The 26,699-nt window shown below is 36.4% G+C and overlaps 2 protein-coding genes across 4 annotated transcripts; both read right to left on the reverse strand.

Moving 5' to 3' along the window:
- Window positions 1–881: 881 nt before the first annotated feature.
- samd7 (sterile alpha motif domain containing 7) lies at window positions 882–8,499 on the reverse strand. The gene is made up of 10 exons (XM_084412459.1): window positions 7,933–8,499; window positions 5,905–5,978; window positions 5,138–5,261; window positions 4,877–5,000; window positions 4,378–4,502; window positions 4,220–4,298; window positions 3,413–4,101; window positions 2,217–2,329; window positions 2,022–2,132; window positions 882–1,489 (listed from the first exon to the last, which is right to left on the reverse strand). Exons 3-10 carry the CDS (start codon window positions 5,238–5,240, stop codon window positions 1,253–1,255), a joined length of 1,581 nt encoding a protein of 526 aa, XP_084268585.1. The 5' UTR covers window positions 5,241–5,261; window positions 5,905–5,978; window positions 7,933–8,499; the 3' UTR covers window positions 882–1,252.
- Window positions 8,500–15,707: 7,208 nt separating this feature from the next.
- On the reverse strand, window positions 15,708–22,720 carry LOC311292713 (apolipoprotein D-like). Of its 3 annotated transcripts, none has more exons than XM_084412494.1 (5): window positions 22,670–22,720; window positions 17,200–17,334; window positions 16,652–16,770; window positions 16,361–16,449; window positions 15,708–16,270 (listed from the first exon to the last, which is right to left on the reverse strand). In XM_084412494.1, the coding sequence occupies exons 1-5, from the start codon at window positions 22,679–22,681 to the stop codon at window positions 16,029–16,031; spliced, it is 597 nt and encodes a 198-aa protein (XP_084268620.1). In that variant the 5' UTR covers window positions 22,682–22,720; the 3' UTR covers window positions 15,708–16,028. The 3 variants fall into 3 exon arrangements, with proteins under 3 accessions (XP_084268620.1, XP_084268621.1, XP_084268622.1); XM_084412495.1 differs by lacking the exon at window positions 22,670–22,720 and adding an exon at window positions 17,425–17,481; XM_084412496.1 differs by lacking the exon at window positions 22,670–22,720 and adding an exon at window positions 17,420–17,446.
- Window positions 22,721–26,699: the final 3,979 nt, after the last annotated feature.

Consider the following 26,699-nt stretch of genomic DNA (forward strand, 5'->3'; position numbering starts at 1 on the left):
TTGTTAACTAAAATAAATAATATAATATAATATAATAATAAGAAAAGAAAAAGAAAAAAAAGATATATATATATATATATATATATATATATATATATATTAACAATTAAATAATTGTTATAAATTATACAATTAAAATTTATGTATTTATGTATTAGCTTGTTTTATTTAAGCTAGCTGCCGAGGCAACATTTCTCATTTTCATTTAGTTTAACTTAATTAAAAAAATGATAAAAACTGATGAAAAAACAACAACAAAATGACTATAACTTTAACTAAACTTAAAAAGAAAATGGAAAATATAGCCTACAATATATATATATTTTTAAAAATATTACTAAAAACTATATAGTAGGCTATATAAGTTATCCTAAAATAACACAAAAATTTGGTACCAACAACACAGAGGGAAAGACACTAAATAACTCCACCGTTTTCTTCAGTTTTTGCAAATATTATTTTGTTGACTGCATTAATAAATCTTTCAACCATTCAGCTGTGTTAAGCTAGGCCTATTGTAAGAATAACAATATTCTTTTATATATATATATATATATATATATATATATATATATATATATATATATATATATATATACATACATTTTTTTTTTTATGTTAAAACAACATTTGCTACAAACTAACCCTATGGCGAGTAACAGCTTAATTAAGGCTACATTGGATTTTATGTTTATTTCTAGAAAATATAAAAAAATCGCAAAGGGATTTAGACTCAGTCATATCATAAATCATATATTTTCATTTGTTGAAAAAGAAAAGAATAGTAAAGATTTTGTGCATTTCTTGTGTGGAAAATGCTGTATTTAAATCAAAAAAAAAAAAAAAATGTGACATACCAATTTAACAAACAAAGACCAAAGGAATAATACATTTTTATTTACTTCACAGCAAACAACACACGACAATAGAGAATAATTCAAATTTGAAGTAAAAACCAAAATACAATTTTACAATAAAAAATAATAAGGACAAAATGTTTTAATTGATTTGCTAATTTATTACAAAATATACATAATATACGTAGAAAAACCCAACATTCAACAGTCTACTAAGTCTGCTGGAGCACATTTTGAACCTATTGTATTACACAGATCATTATATATTTGTGATTTAAAAATATATGTGATCAGTATAATTCACTATGTCAGTTTCTGTCTACCTTATGCATTAGGTGTCAAAACAGTAAAGCATTTTGAGGTGGAATAAAAAGAAGTCCAATAGTTGTGCTCTTTCAGGTGGTCTCACTCATCTGCGTCGGTGAAGGATTATCAGCTTCACTAACAGGCTCCGTAGATTTAAGAGCCTCTGTGTCTCTGGGGCTGCTGAGAAGCTCCACGCTGTTGCAGTTGAGGGGGGAGCTGATGTCTGATGATCTGTCCCCACTTTTCTCAGGTGGAGGCTGCAGGCCAGAGACAGGCAGGGGCAAGTTCATCATGTTGTAGAACATGCTACCCATCCGCCGAGACAACTAAAAAGAGAGTAGAATAACCTAATGAGTAAAAAGAGTTAGAGGTAATTCTTTAAAAATCTTTAACCTTTTGAAGCTCAAGGACCCATTGGAGGATAGAAAGAACCCTTAAATACACTGACATCAGAATTGACAATTCTTTTTTATGGAATATTGTAGTGTTTATTATAAATGATTTTATCCGTACACATGATTATTTTAAAAAACTCTGTGCGACCTCATAATCTTTCATCAAAATAACTCCCCCTCCCTCTTGCGGCGTTCACTGGCATGAGGGCGGGGCAACCTGTCACTCACATGAGATCGACCAATAGCAAACGACAACAAAAGCAAGTCCCGTCCTAAATTTTTTGTTGAGAAGCCTTTTTACTCAGATATATCCAACAGGAAAGAAAAGATTATTGCAACTTCTGTTTTGACTTTAAAATATATTTAATTTTCTTAATACTAACTTAATTTCATTTTAATGAGTAACCTGCTTATTGGGACATTATATGTAGAGAATCTTGTCCTTTTAAAACATTGTAAATACCTGTGATCGTATCTTGAGCGCCGGCCCAAGCTTTAGCCTAAGTGTATCCAGGAGATGCTCCTCTGTAAGAAGAGGTAACGTCTCTCCGTCAATCATGTGGTCTTTGAATGTCTGAAGTGGATGACATACAACGAATAAGATTGGAAAACAGCTTTAAAATTATAATTACATTTTGTCATTTTACATCTCTATTACCTGTGCGTATTCAGCGCAGCTTGGTATTTCACTGATAAAGTTGAAGACGTCATCAACTGTCCATTTGCGAATATCAGACATCTCTTCTCCATTAAGAAACATATTAGGAGGACCTAGTTGAAAACAAAACAAATTAATAGGTAGCATTGACTATAATGTGTCATCATCATCTTAATATTTCTTAAAGGGTTAGTTCACCCAAAAATGAAAATTATGTCATTAATGACTCACCCTCATGTCGTTCCAAGCCCGTAAGACCTTCGTTCATCTTCGGAACACAGTTTAAGATATTTTAGATTTAGTCCGAGAGCTTTCTGTCCCTCCATTGAAAATGTATGTACGGTATACTGTCCATGTCCAGAAAGGAAATAAAGACATCATCAAAGTAGTCCATGTGACTACAGTGGCTCAATCTTAAGTTTATCAAGCGACGAGAATACTCGAGTGAGTTCACGTAGTGTAATAGCGCAGCGCTTCTGTGTTGTACGTCACACGTAGGCTCACTATTGGCCGACGCTGGTCATGTGTGTGATGCGTGTGACGTACAACACAGAAGCGCTGCTCTATTACACTACGTGAACTCACTCGAGGCCCAGAGAGAAGGAAATGAATAGTGGAATAAAGTCGTTATTTTTGTTTACTTTTTGCGCACAAAAAGTATTCTCGTCGCTTGATAAACTTAAGATTGAGCCACTGTAGTCACATGGACTACTTTGATGATGTCTTTATTACCTTTCTGGACATGGACAGTATACTGTACATACATTTTCAATGGAGGGACAGAAAGCTCTCAGACTAAATCTAAAATATCTTAAACTGTGTTCCGAAGATGAACGGAGGTCTTACGGGCTTGGAACGACATTAATGACATATTTTTCATTTTTGGGTGAACTAACCCTTTAAGAGAAATGTGTATTGGCTCACAAAACATCCCTAACAAACAGCCAAACATGCACCTGTGTTGTATTGTTGACTAGAACTATTAAAAAAAAAATCTTGAAATAAAGCTAAAAATAAAATATAAATATTAGATGCAAAAAACAAACTAAACTTTATTAAGAAACCCGAAAGTTAGAAATGTTGCCTTTGCATAAAAAAAAAGAAAAAAAAGCACGTTACAAAATTAAAACTTTATCTAAAATGAAAATGAAAATATAAAAATATAAGCTAATTTAAATTAAATTATAAAAACACACCAAGTGGTAGAAGTCCATTTCCTGGCACGGGGAGCATGTAGGGCATCCCTGTGAGAGGGCCGGCGGCAGATGGGTACATAAACTTTTCTTGGAAAGCCGAGCAAGGGTTGGAAATGTCTTTTTCGCTGGTGCCGACATTGCAGTTGTTGACTTCTGCACAGCCCTCCTGTCCACTAATACATGCCTTGCGAATCCCTGGCTCTCCTTCCTTAAAACTTTTCCTACTGCTGGCCGAAGACAGCTCTGTTTCTACTTTGGTTTGGTGTGGTTTGCTGCTGGTGGCCTCACTGCTCATTTCACCTTTCCCATCAACTTCCTTCTCCTCCCCCGATGCAGCTCCTGGACTTTGCTCGATGTTCTTCTCTTCTGATTGGCCTTTAGGGAGAGTGATGTTGCTGTCTGAGCTCTTATGATTGGTGGTCCTCCTGCCTGTCCTGCGTCCTCGCTCCCTTTGCAGTGTGCTGATCTGTGGGTAAGGGCTTGACATGAGGAGACTGTTAGCATGCAGGTCTTCAAGTGTGGTGCGGTGGACGAATACATCATGACCATCCGGGAGTCGCTGGCGGCCCCTGAAGGCCATTGGATTGGGTTGGATGCCCTGGTACATCATGGGATTCTCCATACCAATAAGACCCTTTTGGTGGGCGTTCTCCAACTCTTTTTGATGCAGGATAGCATTCATCTCCATCCTCGTTAAAAAAAAAAGAAAAAGAAAAAACTTATTACATTTGTTAATAGCTTTGTATTGTATTCATATTTTTTACTCCAATATTGTTTTACATAGCAGGCAAATACACAGACATTTACCTGGCTATGTTCTGTTTGTGAATTAACTCTTGTCGCCTGGCAACCGTCTCCATGGTTTCAGTTGGAAGGAAGCTGTAACCTGGAAATTAATAAAATTAATTTGCTTAATGAGCTTCACCTATTCTCTAAAATGAACCTGTATATTATTCCATTCCAACCTGTGCCAGGGAATCCCCTGCCTTGAATAACATTGGAGTTTTGGGGCAGAGGTGGGCCGAGGTGGGCACCCATATGCATTTGTCTACCATCAGCTGATACCATCTCAGTGGGCTGCACCAGTTCTCTGCAGATAAAGAGGATTCCTTCATCATTAAAGTCCAGCTTACATCTTGTTTGACTTTATTCTGCTATCTAATATATTTCTATTTCCTACATTGTGTTGTAATTCTATTACTGTAACATTTTATTCTTATGCATGGTCTATTTTTTCTGTATTTGCGAGCACGCTAACAAGGAAGCTAAAGACCTCTAGCGTCAGTTGTTAGAGTGCCTCTTGAGGCCAAGAGAATGAGGTTTACACACAGGTTTCTTACTGGCCTACATCTGTTACTTGAGTACAGTAATAACTGAAATTGTTCATTAACAATTAAATCTCATTCTTAGTATTAGAGATTCTCTTTTACTGTCTTGCTAGTTTTAGAGATCATTCTAACTGACCTCTCCATGAAGCGGGGATCAAACTGCGCAGGAACACCCTGCAGTCTCTGCTGCCCCTGAGCCAAGATCTGTGGAGCCATGGCCATCTGGTTCCTCATCATGAGCTCCTGCCTTTGCCGCAACTCTGTTTCACACACAGGGTAACAGATGAAGGTGTCAGTAATAGTATTAGTTCTTTCTTAGCCATATTTTTGTCAAGACTGTGATCAGCTCTAGATAAAGAGTTTCATGGACAGTGCCACTTCCGTGATGAACTCTCACCTCCAGCAGACATTCCATTGATCAGTCGGTACCAGTGTTTCTCATCTAGGGCGCCTTGCTCTCCCAGCGCTGATATCTTCCTCAGCTGGTCACGTGGGGTCATGACACTGCTTCCTCCTTGAGTCTAACAAACATACACATTCTCTAATTAAAAAAATCTCTAATAAAAAAAAAACACACTGCATTATAGGGACAAAAAACTAAACAAAACAACAACAGAAGTCAATGGGAAATGAAACCTTTTGGTTATCAACATTCTTCAAAATATCTTTTTTTGTGTTCAAAAGAAGGAAGAAATGCATTGGAACAACATGAGGGTGAGTAAATGATCACAAAAGTTACATTTTTTATTGGCCTATACCTTTAAAGGGGTAATTCACCCCAAAATTTAAAATTTGTCATCAATGACAAGTAAATGACAAGTAAATGATGACAAAACATTAATTTTTGGGTGAAAGATCCCTTTAATGCACAGACTGTCTGGAACGTATGGAACATTATGTACTTGGCATGATGTAGTCTAACTATTTACAGTCACTACTGAAATAGCACAGAGACAAATGGCATAGAATTCACACACAACCGATCACAGCGACTCTTCAGGGCTAATAGAGCAATAGTGTTTTTTATTTTCTAACAGTCCTACTAAAGATTTTCTTTTCTAGACAGGTCAGTGAACGACACTGGCATTTAAGATTCAATAAAAACATTCCAAGAACTCAAATGTCAATGTTATAAAGGAGATGTGATGTAATAAAGTAGCCTACCTATTCACCTCTCCTTTGCTTTATCTTCACTCACTCAGGTGTAAAGATATTTCCGTAACGTTGCTCCTTTCAGTCTGATATTGAGAAACCAGATAGAGAAGGAAAATGATAGGCTGTAACAAATTTGTCAACACTTTTGTTCCTCAGTAGTTTGAGATTTCCAGTTAAAATTATTAGCTTGTTTAGTGTAACAAGTGGTTGGGATTTGCCCCTGTTATTTCATGTGTAGTCTCAGAGCCAAACAAAAACCAGGGCTATAACAATTATGAAAATGTATTATATTATATTATATTATATTATATTATATTATATTATATTATATTATATTAAATTATGATGATTGTCATGTAGGCTTATTGGGTGTCTATTTCTCAACCTGCAAGATTTTCTTTACTGGAATAATAACATGGTCTAGATAATTAGATCCATACAGATCTTTATTACTGGATAATTCTCCTGTGCTCTGCTTGGGACTGCCTCTGTGCGTATTACCCGTTATGAGGAGCCGTTCTAATCTGAGTCCAGTAATCCTCCTGTTAGTCCAGCAGTCTGCCTGCTACATCTGCTGACCTGCATGCGTGCAGTACGCTTTTCAGCCAACCCCCAAACTACCTTCAGGGCCCCTATTCCCCCCTCAGATCCTATTAGCTAAGTCCTGACTATACAGCATTTTAAAGGGATGTGTTGGAGGTAATCCCAGAGTTTAGAGTTTTACCCTCAGCAAACCTTGCCTGTAAGCATACCGGACAATACACCCTAAGTGCTAAGCCTATTAGCCTCCATTAGCCCCAGAGATGTCCTAAAAACACCTTGGGGATAAATCTGGGATACAATCGGTTTATGTGTTAAATGTGGTGCAGGCAGACACTCCGTCAACAGTGTTAAAACCCTCCCTGATACACAGAAGAGTCTGTTTATTGTAGAATGAAAGAATGATATTTATTAGATTTATTATCTATGAGCATATTTCTATGGATCATTAATCATACTTTTTCAAAATTAATTTGATAACTTTTATCAAAATGTATCTGTCAATATATTTTCAAATAATACCCAAACATATTAATTCATATCATTTGAAAAATCATAGACATAGGTTGATGTTGATAAACACGTGATTTTTTGGACAAACAATGTTCTTCATATAAATATGACCCCCTTTTTCGAATAATAAATATATTATTCCATCACTTGTCACACATGTGACAAGTGATGCCATATCCAAGTCACAGACTTGAAATGGATGGATTGCTTGGGACTAATCTCATTAAAGGAATAAATTAAGGGAAAACTGCTGACGACTTAAATCAAGCCTTGCATTTGGGTAGGTCATAGAGTAGAGTAGATAATAATCATCTGGTCTAATGTACTTCCTTTGTACGGTAACTAAGGGCACACAATAATTCCAATGGTACACATCCAAGTCTAAGACAGTTATGAACAGAAGTGACAATGATACGAACACTACCAACTAATCTCTTCTTTGGCACATAACAAACAGTTCAGTTTAATATTAACATTTAAAGGAATAAAGATGGTTAAAATGAATTGCATGTTCTAGTCAAGTCAAATCAAGTCACCCTTATGTAGATAGCGCTTTATACATTACAGATTGTTTCAAAGCAGCTTTACAGTGATAAACAGGAAAATAATTCAGTGAATCAAACAGAATTAAATTCTGCTGTAAAGCAGAAAACAGTGTCTTTATTCAACTGAAATCAGTTCAGTGTTGATTTAAAGTTAATCAGTTATTATGGAATAAGTTCAATTCAGCTATAAAGCACAGCTCTGCAGAAAAAAGTGATGCCATCATATACTGATGACACCACAGTTCTTCACTGTTAAAATTCTATACTGTGCGATGACAATGTTGCACACCATTGCAATGGTTCTACAGTGAAACGAACATGTTTAAAATACAGTCTCATTAACCTTACATTACAGGTTAAAAATGTACAGCAATAACTAGAAAAACACCAAATGGAAGGAAAAGTGAAGCCATAAAGACAGATGAGACATTAGACTCACCTCTGAATGTTGGCCAGAGAAATGGGAATCTGTCCAGGTTCTTCTTAGTCAGGAAGTAAATATCAATACATTCATTCCAAACAAGAAAAACGATTCCAAAATGAGCATGAGACCCGAAGCTGCAACAAAAAAGGAAGCAAGTCAACAGCTCTCAGGACTCTCAAGTCTTCAGTCCTGCCGCAGGTGCCTTGGCCAACAAGTGCCAGCTCCTTGTCTTAACTAAAAAAGACCTTTAATTACAGATTCATGTTATCTCTATTAGCTTGGCTTTATCTGCCTGCTTAAGCCCCCCCTTACCTGACATCACTATGATCTCTCGTCCAACTGCATGCAGGACACTCTGCTGAAATGTAATTAAGAGCACTGCCTAAGCACAGTGGCTAAACCTCTTTCAACATTTACCTCAGTAATCCCCTGTTAGCACTTTAAGACAGAGGGTAAGACACCTAAACGCTCAGCTTCCTTTTCCATGGAAAAGACATATGCATGGATATGCATGTGCCTTTCAAGTGCAACTCATAGAAGTCATTCTCGTTGTGTTAATCAGAGACTACACCAGGTTGCATTAATTGGGCGCCTGCCCTCCTGACTATGTTGTGGATGATCATGTGCTCAGACTTGTTAATCTGACAGTTTGTGCTCACCACCTGCATACAGCATCGTCTGCAGTTCCCAGACTTATATTTTTTAACACTGAGAGGATCAGGGAGAATTAGTACAGGGATAGGTGTGCGCACAATTGGGCGGCATATGAGCGTTTAGCTGGAAAACAGATTCTTGGGGAGACGCAGAGATTGGCGGCAAGTGTTCACCTCCCGTGGGGATAAGCTGACAGAGGGCTAATAAAGCTGTTTTGCTGATTATTATAAATGGCCCCACACACCACCTCCTGTGCTGTGCAGAGCTTTGTAAGAAATGAGTAAACAAATGCTTGTAAAACCGCAGGAATCTCAAGTGCTTTTTGATGACATTACTACTATAGTATTTCATCAAATAGCATTTGAACTTGAGGCCTTGAAAATTACAATATACAATGTAGCCAATGTACCATTTAAAAAAAAGATTTGGGGTCAGAAATTGATACATTTATAATGGTACAACGCTTTCTGATTCAAATAAAGGCTGTTCTTTTGAACTTTCTGTTCATTAAAGATTCCTGAATAAACAATATGATAGTTTCCACAAAAGTATTAAGCAGCACAACTGCCTTACTTTTGTTTCTGAAAATGTTTCTTGAGCATCAAATCAGCATATTAGAATGATTTCTGAAGGATCATGTGATGAAGACTGGAGTAATGATGCTGAAAATTCAGTTTTTCGTCAGAATAAATTACATTTTTAAATATTTTAAATTGTAATTATATTTCACAATATTACCGTTTTTTTTATTATATATATATATATATATATATATATATATATATATATATATATATATTTTATAAATGCAGACTTGGTGAGCATAAGCATTTAAATTAAAACATCTTACTGACAAAAAGCAAAAATAATTTGAAGGTGACAATTATGCAGTTCTGTTTATCAAATATTTTTTGACAGTCTAAATTCAACACAAAAATCTGTTTATTTTTTTCACACAAAAAGACAAATTAAATCTTATTAATCCTAATTTAAAAAAATATATTTTGTACAAGTCATTCACACAGGTTTGACTAAACACTCATAATTCTACAAACAATATCTACAATAAAATTCTGAACGAAATATATTAGTAGCATTTATTCTATTAAGAATAAAGTAATCTAATCGATTTACTTTTTCTCAACTGAAAAAAAATTTGTTTGAACAAATCAAATTTCTATGGTCAGTTGAAACTACAAATACTCTTTGAACCAAAGATGTTTTTATGTAATTTTTTTTAACATGATTAGATCACAAATTATCACAATCTTTTTGGATGAACTTACATTTTTACATTGTTTTAAATCAAAAATCCAAATAACTAAACCAATATGGCATAAATTAAACAATATCTTCACCTTAAGAATTAGTGTGAAATGTCACTGAATTACTGTTTGGAAAAAGGTGCATGTTTCACCCTTTTTGAATCTACTCAAAACTGAGTCAGATGATTTGCAGTGTGGACTGCAATGAATCATAGTTTGGTGTGCTTGAATAACAAACGTAACACTCAACACACAACATAATTCAGACATCAGACATCAGCCGTTCTTGTTGGTTATCAGTTGAGTGTTTGCTGAGATGCACGATTAGACGAAAACATTGCACATGTTGTGGACTCATATCAGCCAAAAAGAGAGAATCACGAATAAAGTGCTTAGACTTCGAGAGAGCAGAGTATTAAGACATGTAAACCTCTAATTTAAGAATCTATGAGGAGTAAGCTTTTTAAGAGGGATTTCTGCCCTGCCTGTTTGTGCACTGTATTATAGAGTCACAGTGAGGCAAAGGGATAACGTGGGGTTTAACCCCAAAACAACTCTGTTTGTGAAGTCCGAATTATGCTAAAGGATAAGGGAACTCTCCATTGAAAATAAACAGATAAATAAACAGACATACACTGTAAAAAAATTGCTGTAGTTATGCAGCTGTTTGCCAGTAACTTACTGTAGATTTAAATGTATGCTATTTACTGGCAACAGTTTGTTCAAAGTTAAATGAACATTAAACATTAACAAGTCTTTGTCTTTACAGAATAAAACTATAAAATAACAATCTAATGCAAAGCATTCTGGGAACCAAAAATCTTCATCAACCTTTTTCTGTTTTTTTTCCTTCAGATTTTGGTTCCCAGAATGCTTTGTATGAGGCTGTTATTTTAGTTTTATTCTGTAAAGATAAAGACTTGTTAATGTTTAATGTTCATTTAATTTTGAACAAATTGTTGCCAGTAAATAACATAAATTTAAATCTACAGTAAGTTACTGGCAAGTAGCTGCCAGTAATACTGTAATTTCTACAGATTTTTCTAACAGTGTAAATAAACACAAAGTGTAACCAGTGACCACTAATACATGCCAAATGCAGAAGACCTGTGACCTCTGCCCCCTAAACTGTACATAGACCTGCAGTATGAACTAAGACGGCTTTTAGACAGATGGATATACTGGTTTAGTTTCATTCTTTACACAGTAAAGTAGACATGTAAACTCTACAACAACACTTAAAAAAATGCTGGGTTGTTTAATATGGACATTTATTTATTTCAATTTTAAACCCAACGATTGGGTTTGTTGGGTTGAAACAACACAACATTTTAAATAATCTTTGCAGCCACTGGGAATCAAGACATCACAAAAACAAGTTTTGGAGAAAACACATTTTCTCAGGTAAAATCTTTTATTTGATTCTAATTTATTTATTTATTAAACTAAAGGGCATTTTGGTTGGATTTGGGTCAGTGTATTTTTTTGTTCAGATTTATCAAGTCTATCTATGATAGACATAACATAAATATATATCATTTTTCAGATATTAATATTTGAAAACCTTCTGTCCGCCAAAAAATCAAATGCAACATAAGTCCAGGCCTGTTCCTCTCTCGCTCTTCACTGTCGTCGCTCCACCTTTTATGCTTCCGCTCCTCCGTGAGAGATACGAGACCAGTTGGTCGTGCAGGTGTCGCTAATCAGTAATCACGCCACCGGCCTCGCGCCGTTCTCTCACGGCCCTCTGCCTCGTCCTGCTCGCCACAAGCCTATTCTCTCAGTTTCACCTGAATGGATATAAACTCCAAAAAGTAGTTTTAGCAGTTTTAGTCAAAATCATTTGTTACATTATTGTGTAAAAGTAATAGAGAAGGAGAACATTCAAACCTCATCTTACCTGTGATCTTGATTCTAAGGATAAATAATCCTGGCAGTAAACCCTGCCCTCTGGACTATTGACTTTCTTGGGGAAGTTTGGGGCTCTTCGCATCTGTTCATACAGGGGGCTTGTTTCACACAAAGGTAATTCAAACAAACCTTGACCCTTTCATTCTCTAATAAGGGGAATGACACACAATTGTTCTCAAGAAGAGCTGGTTATATACATTTTTATCACATCCAACTGACATTGAAGAATGAATAAATAAATGACATCTAGTTCTCAATAATTGTCATAAAACATTACTCTGAACATTGTGTAATCGTACATATAAAAAGTTATTTTTGCATGTTTGCAACTCTTTTTTGGCATACATCCCGAAAGTTTTCTCATTAAATGCCCCTTTCCCTTCCTTTGAGCCCAACTAAAAAAATTAAAAAGACGATTTGTAAGATTATAGAAATATTTATATCAACGGTTATAAATGTGACCATTTAGAAAAGATCATATGTCTTCATATAATTTAAAATAAGAACAATTCATAAAATGATTTTATCTATGCAAATGATTTGATTGCAAAGACTGAATAATGTATGTTTGATGTTAGTTTATTTTAGTGTTATTGTGCAATTTAGAGAAATGTGCTATGGTCAGTGGGGTACAGCTGCTGAAAGCCAATGCTGTAGAATCATATTGTCTCGATTGCTGTTAAAGCCTAGACATTTGAGATGAACAACTTCATCTAATACCACAATTAGTAACTGCATAGTTGACTAAGAGGATGAGTGAATGAGTGAGTTACTCCCTTACTGACTGAGTGAATGTTATTTGTTTGCTTTTACAGTGAGCTGGTTTTTAATAGTTCAACATTTTTAGTAATTTAAAACTGTTGTTCAGAATTTTAGAGTATTTAGAGTAATTTTTAGCTATTACTAATTTGAACTCTTAATCTTAATTGGTCAGTGATTTACTGATGAACTGTGGGTTATCAGTTACAGAACAGGAAAAAAGAGAAGAGTTTAAGTAAAATTATTTTTAATATCCAGTAATGCAAACTACTTGAGTTTTTGGAGATGTGGAGAAATGTAAGTTAAATCATAAATGAATGTGACAAGACAAGAAACATTTACGGAGCCGGTTTCGACATAGGCCTAGGCATGCAAATGAGTAACCGTGAATGTGTGCATATTAAAAGTATGAATAATTCAAATTGATTACAATAAATTCTAGTTCCCTTTCGAAATGGTCTCACATATTGCGTGAATCAGGCTTTGGACCTCCATTTTCTCCGAATTCTAAAACCTGATTTGTTAACGTTTGCCTATGATATGCCTGTCAGCCTGCCAAAACGAACGGGGCCGACTACAAAACGAGGGAACTCGCTTTAATCTCCCAGGCTTACCCGCTTCAGGGATGTGGTTCAAACTTCTGTTCAGGACAACGATGCTCACGTTCTCCACTCCGAAGTGCAGTGTCTGCTGGCGATGGGCTCATGAGTCAGGCTTTTACTGCCGCTATTTCCTCTTCCAAAGAAAATTGGTGGGCTCAGGCCCACCCTCGACCTCAGGCTCCTGAACAGTGTTGCCAACTCTCGCAAGACAAATAAGCAACTGCAGCTTCAAAAACAAGCCCTCTAAAAAGCCCAATATTATTATATTATTTATTATCATCAATATTATTTAGTATTAATTATTTATCATCAATAAATGAGCCTGTAACATTAAACTGAAACCATTCGGAGTTTGAAAAGCAAAAACAGACGTTATTTTACAAAAAATCATCAAATTACAATATCCTCAGATTTTCTGTGAGCAAATTAGGCTTGGTGAAGGAAAAGGAGAAAAGTTTCATTGCCTCAAGGTAGACCATCGCTGTGTCACAGCTGTGGCTCCTCGGAAGGACCCTCGCCTATATTGGGCAAGCGTCCAATTGGGACTGAATTCCAGAAGGAAGGTTGTCACGACAGATGCCTCCAACTCGAGTTGAGGAACTCTGTGCGAGGGCAGACCGGAGTTCGGCTCCTGGTCCAGCCTGGAGCAATGCCTGCATATCAACTGTCTCGAAATGATGGCGATTTTCTGGCTCTCAAAATCTTCCTGCCAGCCCTAGCACCACGTCCTCGTCTGTTCGGACAACATGGCGGTGGTGGTCTTCATAAATTGCGGGCGGCCTCAGGTCGTGGTCTCTTTAAATGGCCAGACGTCTCCTCCTATGGGCCTGGGCTCCCTGAGGGCAGTGCACGATACCGGTCTGGACTGTGTTTTCTGAGGCTCCAGCCTTGTGGCCTGAGCATCGTAATTAGCCTATGTTTCCTAGGGTCCTCGTATTGGCTCCCTTAGACTGGGCTTGTAGGACAGCTTTTGTTCTGCGCTTGTACGGCCCTATGGTGTATTGTTCACCAAAACGTGATTCACGCAATGGGAGAGACCGTTTTGAAAGGGAACGCTCTAGTTACTAATGTAACTTTGGTTCCCTGAGATAACGGGAACGAGCGTGCTCTACAGCTGCATGCGAGTCAATGCTGCCGCTTCTCAGTCGAATCGGGCTTCAGTTTTCTGAGAAAATGGTGATTCACTCAATGCTCGTTCCCATTATCTCAGGGAAACATGGTTATTAGTAACTGGAGCAAAAACTGTTACTGTTATTCTTAATGTGTATTTTGCTATAGCCCTACTTTTTAAATGCAACCATATGTAAACTTTATTGTGTAATCATTTTCATGAAAGAAGTGCCTTTGGCTTCATATGTCAAATCTTGATACCAATGGATATAGAACTTCTGTAAATAAAGCAGTGAGGCCCTTTTTTCAAGAGTCTGTCCCACAGTTTAATAATATTATATAGAGACTTTATAGCACTGAACTGTGTGGTCAGAGAAAGTCTACCAAAGCAGAGATCCATGTGTCTTAGATCCAAGATTATTTTAATGAAAGAAGTGTGTTACATTGCATTCACACAAAGTAATACTGTGAAGAGACATGTGACAAAAAATACAGAAGCAAGATCTTGTAACTTATACCTGCACAATATACTCTGAAACATGTAAAATGATGCATACTCAGATAAAAATAATAATAAATCATTATAAATAGTTGCTGATCAATACTGATCTGAACTATTTGCACGTTCATCTCTCCAGGAGATGCTATTATTAGTGATTTTAGTTACAGTGATCTGGTCTGTTTTAATTCATATCTATATTTTATGTTCACACACGTACATTTTAATGTGTTTTTAGATTTTGTATGAGGTTTTCTACGAGCTAAGTCAACTGCAGGTAGCAAAAAAAGTTTTAAAAGTTAAAAAAAATGTGTTCAAGCTCCGTGTATTCACAAACATTACCTGATAGCTAACTCTGTAGAGGAGGGAAACATGTTATTTATTTATTTTCATTTATTCATTCATTCATTAAAATGTTAAGACCAAGGAAGAAATGCTTTTTAGGCTCATTGAGCTCTGCCAACCATAGCATAGAGGTTATATCTTCTCTGTTGTGCTGCTGCCTCTCTCCATCTCAGTCCCTTCACTCATTCCATCGTTCATAGGTGGTTTTGGCATGCCTTTGGACATTGGAGGTGGCTAAGGACATCTTTGGGGTCTTTTTTTACTGGCTATTCACCAATGGACAAGGATTTGGGTTCACCTGGCAGGACAGCGGATCAGCCTTTTAAAAGCTCTCCTTCTCCTGAACTCTTCTCTCTTCTTTTTCAAATTGTATTAATGTCATCTGGATGTCATCATTAAAATACTTAGTTATCTATTGGCAAAATTTTAGAAAGGATGCCTTTCTTGCAAGAGTATAGCCTACAAAAATTCTTCAATAGCTAGTTGAATATTGGTTAACTTTATAATGTCAGCTGAAAGGCATAGCAAGTTATTACCGTATTGTTTTGGTCATAAAGCAAACGTTTTACTACTAAATAATGGGTGCTTTTATGCAAAGCAAATGCCAAGAAAATCTTATAACAAAACAAATGACAAAAGGCAGCATTTTGATATGTTGTCCTTTATTCAAAGTCTTATCCGAAGTCTTTGATTTATCACACAATATATATTATCTAGACAACATTCAACTGTTTGAAGAAAGAAAATTGACATCAGCAATGGATAAATAGGATTAAACTAAAAGCTTTAGTTTACACTGCGACCTACGATTCAGAACATATTTATTCACATTCTCATGCCACAGACCACTGATTAATATGTTGTGGGAATATTACGGAAAAAAACATTAATAATGTAAGGTCTTGAAAAAAAAAAAAAAAATTCGACCACAACACATCTCACAGTAGCTCATTATTCAAGGCTGTATTAAGGCATGCCGCTGCACAGTCCCGGTCTCTGGTCGGTCTCAGTAAAAACATCAGTTCTGATGCCTTGGGATTTGAGGATGTCTAACAGCGCAGAGACGGTCTCCTTGGGAAGTGTGCGTGTCCTGCTCATGATCCAGGAAAACTCAGCGTGAAAGAGACCGGCGAAATCAGAGCATGAATAAACCAGGGTGTATTCATCATAATCAGTGGCCAGCACCCAGTAGGGGCCAGGAGGAGCATCTGAAAGAGAACATCATGGATAACTCAAATCAAAGATTCATAAATAAAATCAAATTAACCAGCTGAAAAGAATGATTTGTTTAGACTTACTTTCAAAGAAGCTGACTTCAAGTTTGGCAGGCTCTGATGCATCTACAATCTTGGCAGTTCCCTCAATGAAGCTGATAGTGCCATCAGCACTGTGAGGATATTCAGAGAAAATAAATTAGGTTCATTTAAGCCATTTCAGAAAAAAGTGCAAAACTCTTTTGAATATTCTGAATATCAGAATCAATTTTATTTTATTTATTATTTTATTTGTAAATATACTTATTATATTCCAAATATTAACAAATGTTTGATATTATATTTATATTGAACTGTTTGCCCATCAATACTTACAGTAGCTCATCATTTCGAACCAGGACAATGCCGTCACTCAGAGTGTAAGTGGCCTGGCCGCACTCGCCCAACTGGAACGGGGCTGGAATCTTCATGATCTCATGCCATCTGCCCATGTACTATAAAAGAACAAAATGATAAGTTATTATAAATAAATGATAAAATTATGCAACAAGATGTTTTTCTGTGATAATACAGGTAATTTTGTGGCTGAAAATGAAGTTTCATATGAACAAATGCTAATATTAAACTATTTCTGTATCAATATGGGATTTATTTTATGTTGACAAAGTGGTTCATAATGATGTTCCTGATACTAAAAAGATTAGGAAACATTTACAAAGTAAAAAAAAGAAGATATGATTAATAAGTCATGATAACTTATGTTTTTACATTACTTTAACTCATCAAAATAATGTTTTTTGTAAGTTATTTTTTTTTAAAGTCTGTTTAATGTGATTTAAGTTGAAATGACTTGTACAAGCCAGCAGCTGAACTTAAGTATTTAAATAGGTGGAATATTTTACAGTGTATAAGCAAACGTTTACCCTAGCAGGATCAAAGTTTTGCTGAACAGGAGGTTCTGGACATTTTCCAGAGCTGATGGACTGAGCGCTGACCGCCAGCACGGACAGCAAAGTCAGAGACAGAACCTGAAGAGCCTGCATTCTTTCAGTTTGAACCTGAAAAAACAGAAATTCATACTTAATGAGCATAACAAGAAAATGTGAATTAAAGGTTGGATAGTTATTGACTCAAAGCAATCACCTTACCTGTTTGGACTCAAGAGTGGAAGGTGAAGAACAGTGACACAGTTTAGTATATATACATCTTTTGGTTATATCACTAACTCCACCCTCTTCAACTTAAAAAACCCTCATTAGAATAGGTTTGGGGAACCTGGGCATCTGCTCAAACAGATGTTGAAGGTTAAGTAAACACACCTTGAGTTGAACTTCTCAGAAGAAGGTGATCAACAAGTCACGGGTATAGCTTTCCACAACTTTGAAACTAAAGCTTTAAAATAAAACTCAAAAGGTTTCCAGAGAATCCATGTGCCGTCAGTATTTTAATGACCAATTATTTTGCTAATTTTACATGATTGTACATTTTATATAAGAAAAAAAAAATCATTAATTTTGTGACGTTAAAGCTTTAATTTGTGTGAATGTGATAATCTAAGTCCCATAAGCAACATTTTTGCCTGAAGAAATGCATTTTAAGATAAAAACAATCAAAACACTGATATAAAAGGTAGCAATTTATCATTTAAAATGTAATTCTCCAGCACCATCTCTGAATCATTGTGCGCATCTGTGATTTACGTTTTCCTGAAGAAACTGCCTGAATCCATTTTACAATTATGTTGGTTTAGCCTATGATAAAGCACTTTGCTTTCAAGTCTGACAACTTTATTCTCATTACTCCATGAATTTGGATTTTATGTTTTGTCACACTGCATCTTGCAACTTTCAGGGTGAATATTGTTTTTCCTTTTCTAGAATTAAATTACACCCTTAATGTTTAAACATTTGGACTTTTTAGTCTGCAATGAAGGTTCAAAACTTTGAAAATAGTTTGTTACCCATGATATATTTAAATAAAAAATAAATTGGGCAATATATCAATAAAACTCAAAAGTTTTTGAGTTCTTCTCATAATATCCATGAAGTTATTCAATGTTTTTCCATTCATCCTTTTGTTACAAAACTTGTGTCCTTAATTGGAGGTTGAGTCACACATCATATGTTCTTATCACACTAGTGTTGTTTGAGTTATCACAAACACCTGTAACATGCAAAACACACAACACTTGAGGTCCTTATGTAAAGACACATGTCTTCTGCATACATTTTGGGTTGAAATAGCCTGCACGTGGCTGTTGAATTGCACTACTTGGAAAAAAAATAGGCATTGCATTAACCATGCTTGCATATTTTTAGGGCTTGCATTTCTATGGGCTGAAGTTCAGCATGGTTGGCCGATTGATCAAGCAAATCTGAGCCTGTGACGTCATCAGTAGTTCCCCAGGTCTGTTCAACAAAATCAGTTTTGCTGATACTATAAACTGGCTGAAAAGATGCCTTGTGAATCCAGTGTCGTTATGGTTTTTCATTCCTAATAATATCTTCAACAAAGTCTGTGGCCTGTCTTTCCTATTAAAGTGTAACTTTTTACCTATAGCAAGTTACCCATTTCCTTATCTAACTTTCATCAGCAATGCCTTCTCTCGTGGAAATTGTGTTTTGTCCATAGCTTTTCCCCCCACAAAGTTCTCCTTTGGAATAACGCGGATATAACCGTTATAAATAAATCTCTCTTTTTTCCTAGATGGTTTAACAATAATTTTAATTGCATTCTATCTGTCTTTGATGATTCTGGTCATATTCTAACTTATAAGCAATTTTTTTATCTCCATAACTTTCCAGTTCCACCAAAGGAATATAATACCTTGATAAAAGCAATCCCAGGAGGCTTAATTCAATTAATTAAAAATCACCTTAACTTCAGTAAAGGTAATAGTGTTTATCCGGCTTTACGCTTGGGTGAGATCGATTTTTTAGATCGAAAATGCAACAACAGACATATTCGCACAATTTTTCAAATGAAGAGAAAGGTTACTCCAAGGGGTCAATTCTATTGGGGATCCCTTGTAACAAACGTAATTTGGAGAAAGGCCTGGCTTTTGCCTAGTAAATTTTGTGTATCCAACAAAGTTAAGGAAATTCATTATAAAATCCTTCATAAAATCTATCCTGTTAACTCATCTATCTCTAAATATTCTGATATTGATGAGATTGCTCTTTTTGTGGTTTTGTTGAGGAAACTGTCACCCATTTATTTTGTGAATGTAATGTAACCGATAGATTTTGGGCTGAATTGAGTGTTTTTGTTTTTGGCCCTACAAATGTGACCCACACCTTCATTCTCAAAGAGGTTGTCTTTTATTATGAAAACCCAAAGCTGCCCTTGAGCATGTTGTTCATTTCCTTATCTTGTATGCAAAATTCTTAATCCACAAGCAAAAATGGCTTAAGTCTCTTTTGAGCTTCCCTCTTTTTCTTGCTGACCTTAATTAGGCCTATTTTATTTCATCCCTTAAGGTGATGATACACAGGGCAACTTTTTGAGCAATGTTGCTGTGCAGTCTTGCCGAGTGATTGTTACTTGGGCACTTTCCCATTGAAAATGGGCAATACATTTCTATCTGGATCTTTTTTATCGATCGTGGGCCCTGTGTCTCATCTGGTTGCCTGTTGATGGCAACATTGCGCAGCAACATAGTTGCCCTGTGTATCATCACCTTTAGACTTGTAAATAACAAAAAAAGTCCACAATTTTTGATGCATTATGATGATTTATTCAAAGATATGACTTAACCTTGTTGTTATGCTTTTCTTTTCTTTTTTGTATGTATAATTACATAATGTGGTGTATGCAAATCCAGGATTTTTTTTTTTCTTTTTTCTTTCTTTTTTTCGTATCATTGTTTGTTCATTGTAAGAGATGCAACCTTGCTTCACTTCCCTGAGCTTATTATGTGTAAGTTTTTTAATAATAATAATAGTCAAAATCATAGTGCGTAGGCCTGGCCGCTTCTTTAACTGTAGGCTACAGGGCAGGTCCTAGATTAGGCTTTCTTCTGTGCAACTTAACGCGTTTCACAGAAATATTTATATCAGAAATATTATATTAATCTGCACGCAGTCGGTTTTATTGAGCAGAGCAGAGTTAAACCCGTGGTGTGGAGCGGGTGAAGCACAGACCAGTTCAGTCAAGTGTAACGCAGCAGCAGCAGTCATAACTCTTCTTTTAGACAATAGCCTATAGCCTACGCTCAGTGTTGTTGGACAAGGGGTGGTCATTGCAATACTGTAATGCAAAACTGCTGATGGTGATGGGTAGCCTACCGATGATGCTAAATTAAAAAGTTACTGTAACTGTATTCATCGCCGCGAGAGTGAGAGCGAGATGATTGACTGGAGGATAGCGGAGAAAAAAGCTCAAGATAGCCTAACTTTTGTTAGTAAAAAAATATTTCTTTGTTTAATATAAGTGAGTCTGTCTTTGAAAACAACAACAGCAACACAAATCAAATAACACTTGAACCACAAACTGAGCGTTCATTTTAAAGGGAAATTTCCAAATATCTTTTATTTTATAATGCTGTTGTTTTATGTAGCCTATTCCGTCTCAATCGCTTTGTTAATAAAAGTTGAATAGGCCTACTATGCGGGAGTTTTTTATTGTAGCCTACTATTTTATGGTTGTTGTGTTTTCATTCAAAATAACAATGAACCAAAAAATAAGCATTCGTTTGAAAGGTGAAAATCCATAATGGTCTTTTCATTTATGTGTTACAACGCGGGTATATCATCTCATACGTCTTACTCGCTTTGTGAATAACGAATAGGTTCATGTTAATTAAAAAGAAATGTTCAAAGAGTGGAGAAAGATGTTGTCAAGCGCTACAGATGCTGACCGTCATTAACAAATATTTTCTTGATAAATGTGCACGTGTAGGCTAATCGATAACACATGGTGTTATCGCAATTATTTCCCGACCGGCACATCCCTATTCTTAATGTTAAATACATGTTACAGGTTGATTCTATTTCATAATAACGCTAAAGGCTTCTTAACATAGCCTACTATTACACTCGGTTGGAGAGTCAAGAAGGATGTGTTAATTTACTGTAGATTACAATCTGTCTTTAGTTGGTGACCCAGTGATTATAATACAGCATAAAAGACAAACACATAAACACACGTAATATGTATGCCTATCCAACACGACACAAGTTTGTTTAAACTTTATTTTTTTTATTTTTTTTCCTGGACTCCACGCCAGGGGTCACCCTCAGCACCCCTATACTTCCCGCGGTATTATGCCCTAAATCAATACATGATTAACTAACTGTATTTCTCTATGTACATTTCTGAAATGCACTTTCTGTAAAGCTGCTTTGAAACAATATGTATTGTGAAAAGCGCTATACAAATAAATTTGAATTGAATTGAATTGAAAAGCCCTGCACAATTAGTGCCGAAGTAATGACGTCACTTTGTAGGCCAACCCGGAAGTTAGCGGCGCATGGGTTCCCTCGATCAAAAAGCAATGCATTTTCCCCATAGACTTTTGGAAAATCGCAAAAAATAAGATCTGTGTTCAACAAAGAGTTGTGACCCTTACACGTTTTGTCTATCAAGATAATCTTTACAAGTTAATCCAAAATGTATACATTTTGAAGCCTAAATAAAGCCGTCGGATATAAAATGCTAACGGTAGGCTATCAACGGACTACAGCACACCATGGTCGCGGATCAACGTCATCATCGAGCTTCCTCAAACTCGCTCGCTCATTATTATGATCTGCGCTGTGTATGAACCTATTTTTTACAGTCTATGGTATGAACACTTATCCACTTTTTCATGAGAAATATTGCCCATTCTGTTTTTCAAAATTTTTTAGAAACTAATTTTGTTTATGCGTGCCTCTCTGAGATTTTTTAAATCTTTTGTTAATGTTTTATTTATTCGTTTATTATTTTGTATGCGCAACATACTTCCGGGTTCTACAAAACAGATATAACTTCCGGTCGTCAGCTACTGAGGTAAACACAGCGTAGGAATGGCGACCTTTTATAGCCGGTGTTTACAGGAGCTACCCATTCTATCCATTTCAGATGTACATCGTATTGCCAAACGGACTTCCAGAGCCCCGAGTACTACGTTAGATAAAGGATTTAAGTTTTTACGCCTCCTCATTTATTCATGATTATGAAGGTATGTAAGTTAGTATATGTAGCTTTAGCTAACTATCAGTAAGTTAGTTTAGACTTGTATGCTATCATAGTGGTTTAACCTTTTATATTTGCTTGCAGACGATTAAAACAATCAAATGAAGACTGCATTTTTTTTTTATCTTTTTTTTTCTGATACTTAAGCATTCGTGACATTTTAATTAAAACAGAAATAAGAATTGTATTCAAAAAAAAAAGCGCAAAATAAGTTACCTCAGAGATCATCTCCCGCTGCAGATGCGTACGTTAATGCAAACCGGAAATGTTTACTTTAATACTGCATGCTTTATATACATGTTGCTGCTGATTGGACTGCAGTTCTGACACACCCACCAAACAAGAGAAAACGTATCTCAAACCCCGTTGCACACCGGTGCACGCCGTTTCTAGGAAACATGACGTTCAACCCGGAAACCGTAGCAAAACGTTGCGCACCGTTTTGAACTTGAACATGCTCCTGTGCTGCGTTCCAGTCCACTTTTAGACACGCACTTGCGAACTTCCCTAAGCACTTCCCCTTGGGGGAATCCCTGCCGCCATTTTGAAGTGCGTTCCACTTCGTGAAGTGGACGAGGGAAGTTTATATGGACAGACCCTCGTTCCCTCGATTTTGACCGAGGGAGCGAGTCTGCTTCAAATGTACACTTCAGGCACCTATATGTCCCACAATGCAGTACGATTGTGACGTCACCACATATCTCATCTAATCACCACCACAACAGACAACTCTATGATATATTAATTATATATATTTTTTGTTTAAAACAACCCAAACACACATAAACATTTGGATGCTGCATTAAACAAATTCTTAAAGGAAAAAAAAAATGTAAATAATAAATCAACTCCACAGCTGATTCCAAGTGATCAAGGGCTTAGGACGTTCCAGTTCAGCCCATTGCAGTTTCCGCCAGTAGTGGGCACTCGCAATGACGTACATCCGAGTGAACGAGACGGAGGGAAGTTTGCGAGTGAAGGGCATGACAGTTTTGGACTGGAACGCAGCACGGGTGTGGCATAATGATCCTCATTAAATATGCCCCTCGATCTGAGCTGCACCAATCACATCGGGTTATCTGATATAGGCGGGCCAGAGGTGAGCTAAATAGATGACAACAGCGCTGCGACGTCAAAGTCATTAGTAAACATTGCAAGATGGTTATGGATGAATACCTGGGGCATGTTCAAGTTCAAAACGGTGCGCAACGTTTTGCTACGGTTTCCGGGTTGAACGTCATGTTTCCTGGAAACGGCGTGCACCGGTGTGCAACGGGGTTTGAGATACGTTTTCTCTTGTTTGGTGGGTGTGTCAGAACTGCAGTCCAATCAGCAGCAACATGTATATAAAGCACGCAGTATTAAAGTGAACTCGCACAATGGGTTCAAGGAAAGTAATTTACAAATGTGTTCGATGCAGCTCACTATACGCAACAACTGAGGATATTAGAAGACATGTTTGTCGTAAGTTTTATTGTAAAAATATAGGATATCAACATGATGTAGTTGTTTATATTTTTAGCTTCATTGCAAGTGTATGACATTTGGTATAGAAATAAACAATGGTAATTAAGTGCTTTTCCTTAAAATGAGAAAGAAAATACAGGGTATTAAAACAGTATGAACTACAAATAAAGTCAGTTTGTGAGGCTAAATAGATGTGTTTTAGTCCTTCTCAGCTGCCATAGTTGCAACTCTTGCGTCATCAGAACAGTGTGTTCAACGCATCACCGTTTCTGTTTAAAAAACGTTGTGCCAGCCCAGTTGTTAGAAACGGCTTTGGCCGCTACAATGAACGAGTTAGACTTGGCTTTTTCTCTAAAAGAGGACCAGAAGACGGCGCTCGAATCGTTCCTTTGCAAGAAGGACGTTTTTGCTGTTTTGCCGACCGGATACGGTAAGAGTATAATCTACCAGGTATTCCGCTGGTAGCTAAGCGTATGGGGTTTATTGTTGTGATTGGTCGTAGTGTTATCCAATTGCGTGCAGTGAGATTTTCAAATGCATGCTTGGTGCCGCCCCTCGAGCTGAGCGATTTTCATTAGTCGACGCCAGACCATTAATCTTTTAGATTTAGGTCTGGATTTCCAGGCTAGCGTTGTAACACATGTAGGCTAAATGAAAGACCTGTGGATTTTAACCTTTCAAACGAATGCTTATTTTTGGTTCATTGTTATTTTTAATGGAAACACAACAACAATAAAATAGTAGCCTACAATAAAAAAAAAAATCCCGCATAGTATTCAACTTTTATTAACAAAGCGATTACGGAATAATGACCGCCCACATGTGCAAAACTGATTTTGAAGTCATTTATCCATTTTTGATCGTGAACCAAAAAAAAGAAAAATCAAGCCGAAATCTCGTTTTTTATAAATAAAGGCGCGTTTTCTCAATTTTGCTTATTTCATTTCAAACTGAAAAACAAACTATCAAAAAGTACACGGACCCGTCCAGACACCCTATAGGCACAACCTTAAGCAATGGCCCTGAACGGTTCAATGTGACAACGCTGTGACAACGCTGTAACAACTTCACCACACAACGTAGTTTTAGCAACCTTTTGGCCATGTTGTTAAAATGTTGATAGAAGATTGGGTATGTTGTGCCAACGGTCTGTGTTTGCTGGGATTATACACTAAAGTTAGGCTAGTAGGCTAGGCAACTACAAGTTTGGGGTCAGTAAGATTTTTTTTTTTTTTTGGAAAGAAAGTAATAGCCTACTTTTATTCAGCAAGGATGTATTAAATTAATCAAAAGTGACAGTAAATAGGCTACATAATGTTGCTTTCAGATAAATCTTTTTTGAACTTTCTATTCATCAAAGAATCCAAAAAAAAAAAAAAAACTTTTTAAAAGATTGATAATAATCAGAAATGTTTCTTGAGCAGCTTACATCAGCTTATTATTTCCTCAGGTAGATTGCATGTTTTCCAATAATCACGTTGTTTGCATTCACCTAAACTGATTAATATGTATTTAGCTACTTTTCAAATGCAACATGTAAACTTTGTGTGATTAGTCACAAAATATGTCAAATCTTGATACCAATGGATAGAAACTTCTGTAAATAAAGCAGTGAGGCTTTTTTCTCAAGGGCCTGTCCCACAGTTTAATAATATTATAGACTTTATAAAAATATGTTTCTTGTAAAGCACTGTGTGAACTGGGCGGTCATGGAGTGGGCTTCTCTTCCTGGCCCCAGTTTATCACTTCATCCCACTTGTTCCACAACATCCAGTAGGCCTAGTAGTCATCAGCCCATGAGACAAAGGACTGCAAAGCACTATCCATCGCTAGCTTATCAATTTCACAGCTGCACAACTCAGACATATATCACAAAGAAATATAAATGATCAGAGCAGTGACTGAGCTCAATTTAGAGTATTCGTGGAATGCAGACCATGGAATTTAGCAGATGATCCCACAGGCCACTCCAAGAAAAGTTCCATTCCATTTGTTGATGTTATGTTATTTGACTTTTTGTAATTATTTTATTTTCATTCTCCGATTACTGGCTTCTAATAGGTACTCTAATGGGTAGAGAGTTGAGATTTTTGAGTTGGAACGTCAAGGGCTTAAACCATCCGGTGAAGAGAACCAGAGTTCTTGCTCATCTTCGACAGCTCAAAGCAGAGGTTGCCTTCTTGCGAGAAACCCATACGCATCGCGGATCACAATCACCTCAATCGTGACTGGGAGGGGCAGATCTTTCATTCTTCTTTCCAGGCAAAGGCAAGAGGTGTGGCTATTTTGATTAATAAGAATGTACCCTTTGTACCAAATTATATTATATCAGATAAGAATGGCCGTTATATAGTTGTTGTAGGCACACTATGCAATAAGAATGTAACTTTAGCTAACTTTTATGCCCCTAATTTTGATGATGTAAGTTTTTTTAAACATGCTCTCTCTCTTATTCCTGATCTAAATTCACATTCTGTTATACTTGGGGGAGACTTTAACTGTTGCCTTGACCCAGTGCTGGACCGTTCGTCATCTAGACCATGCACTGCAAACAAATCCTCCATTTTTCTAAATAATTATATTTTCTGAATATGGTATATCATATGTATGGCAGTGTTTGTACCCCAAAAAAAGAGAATATTCTTTTTTCTCAAATGTTCATCACTCTTACTCTCGGATTGATTACTTTATTCTGGATAACGGTTTCATTTCCAGAGTTCAGTCTTGTGCATATCAAAGTATCATTATATCGGACCATGCTCCTCTTACTCTTGATCTG

Source organism: Rutilus rutilus, assembly GCF_951802725.1.
Source record: "Rutilus rutilus genome assembly, chromosome: 6".
NCBI classification, from domain to species: Eukaryota; Metazoa; Chordata; class Actinopteri; order Cypriniformes; family Leuciscidae; genus Rutilus; species Rutilus rutilus.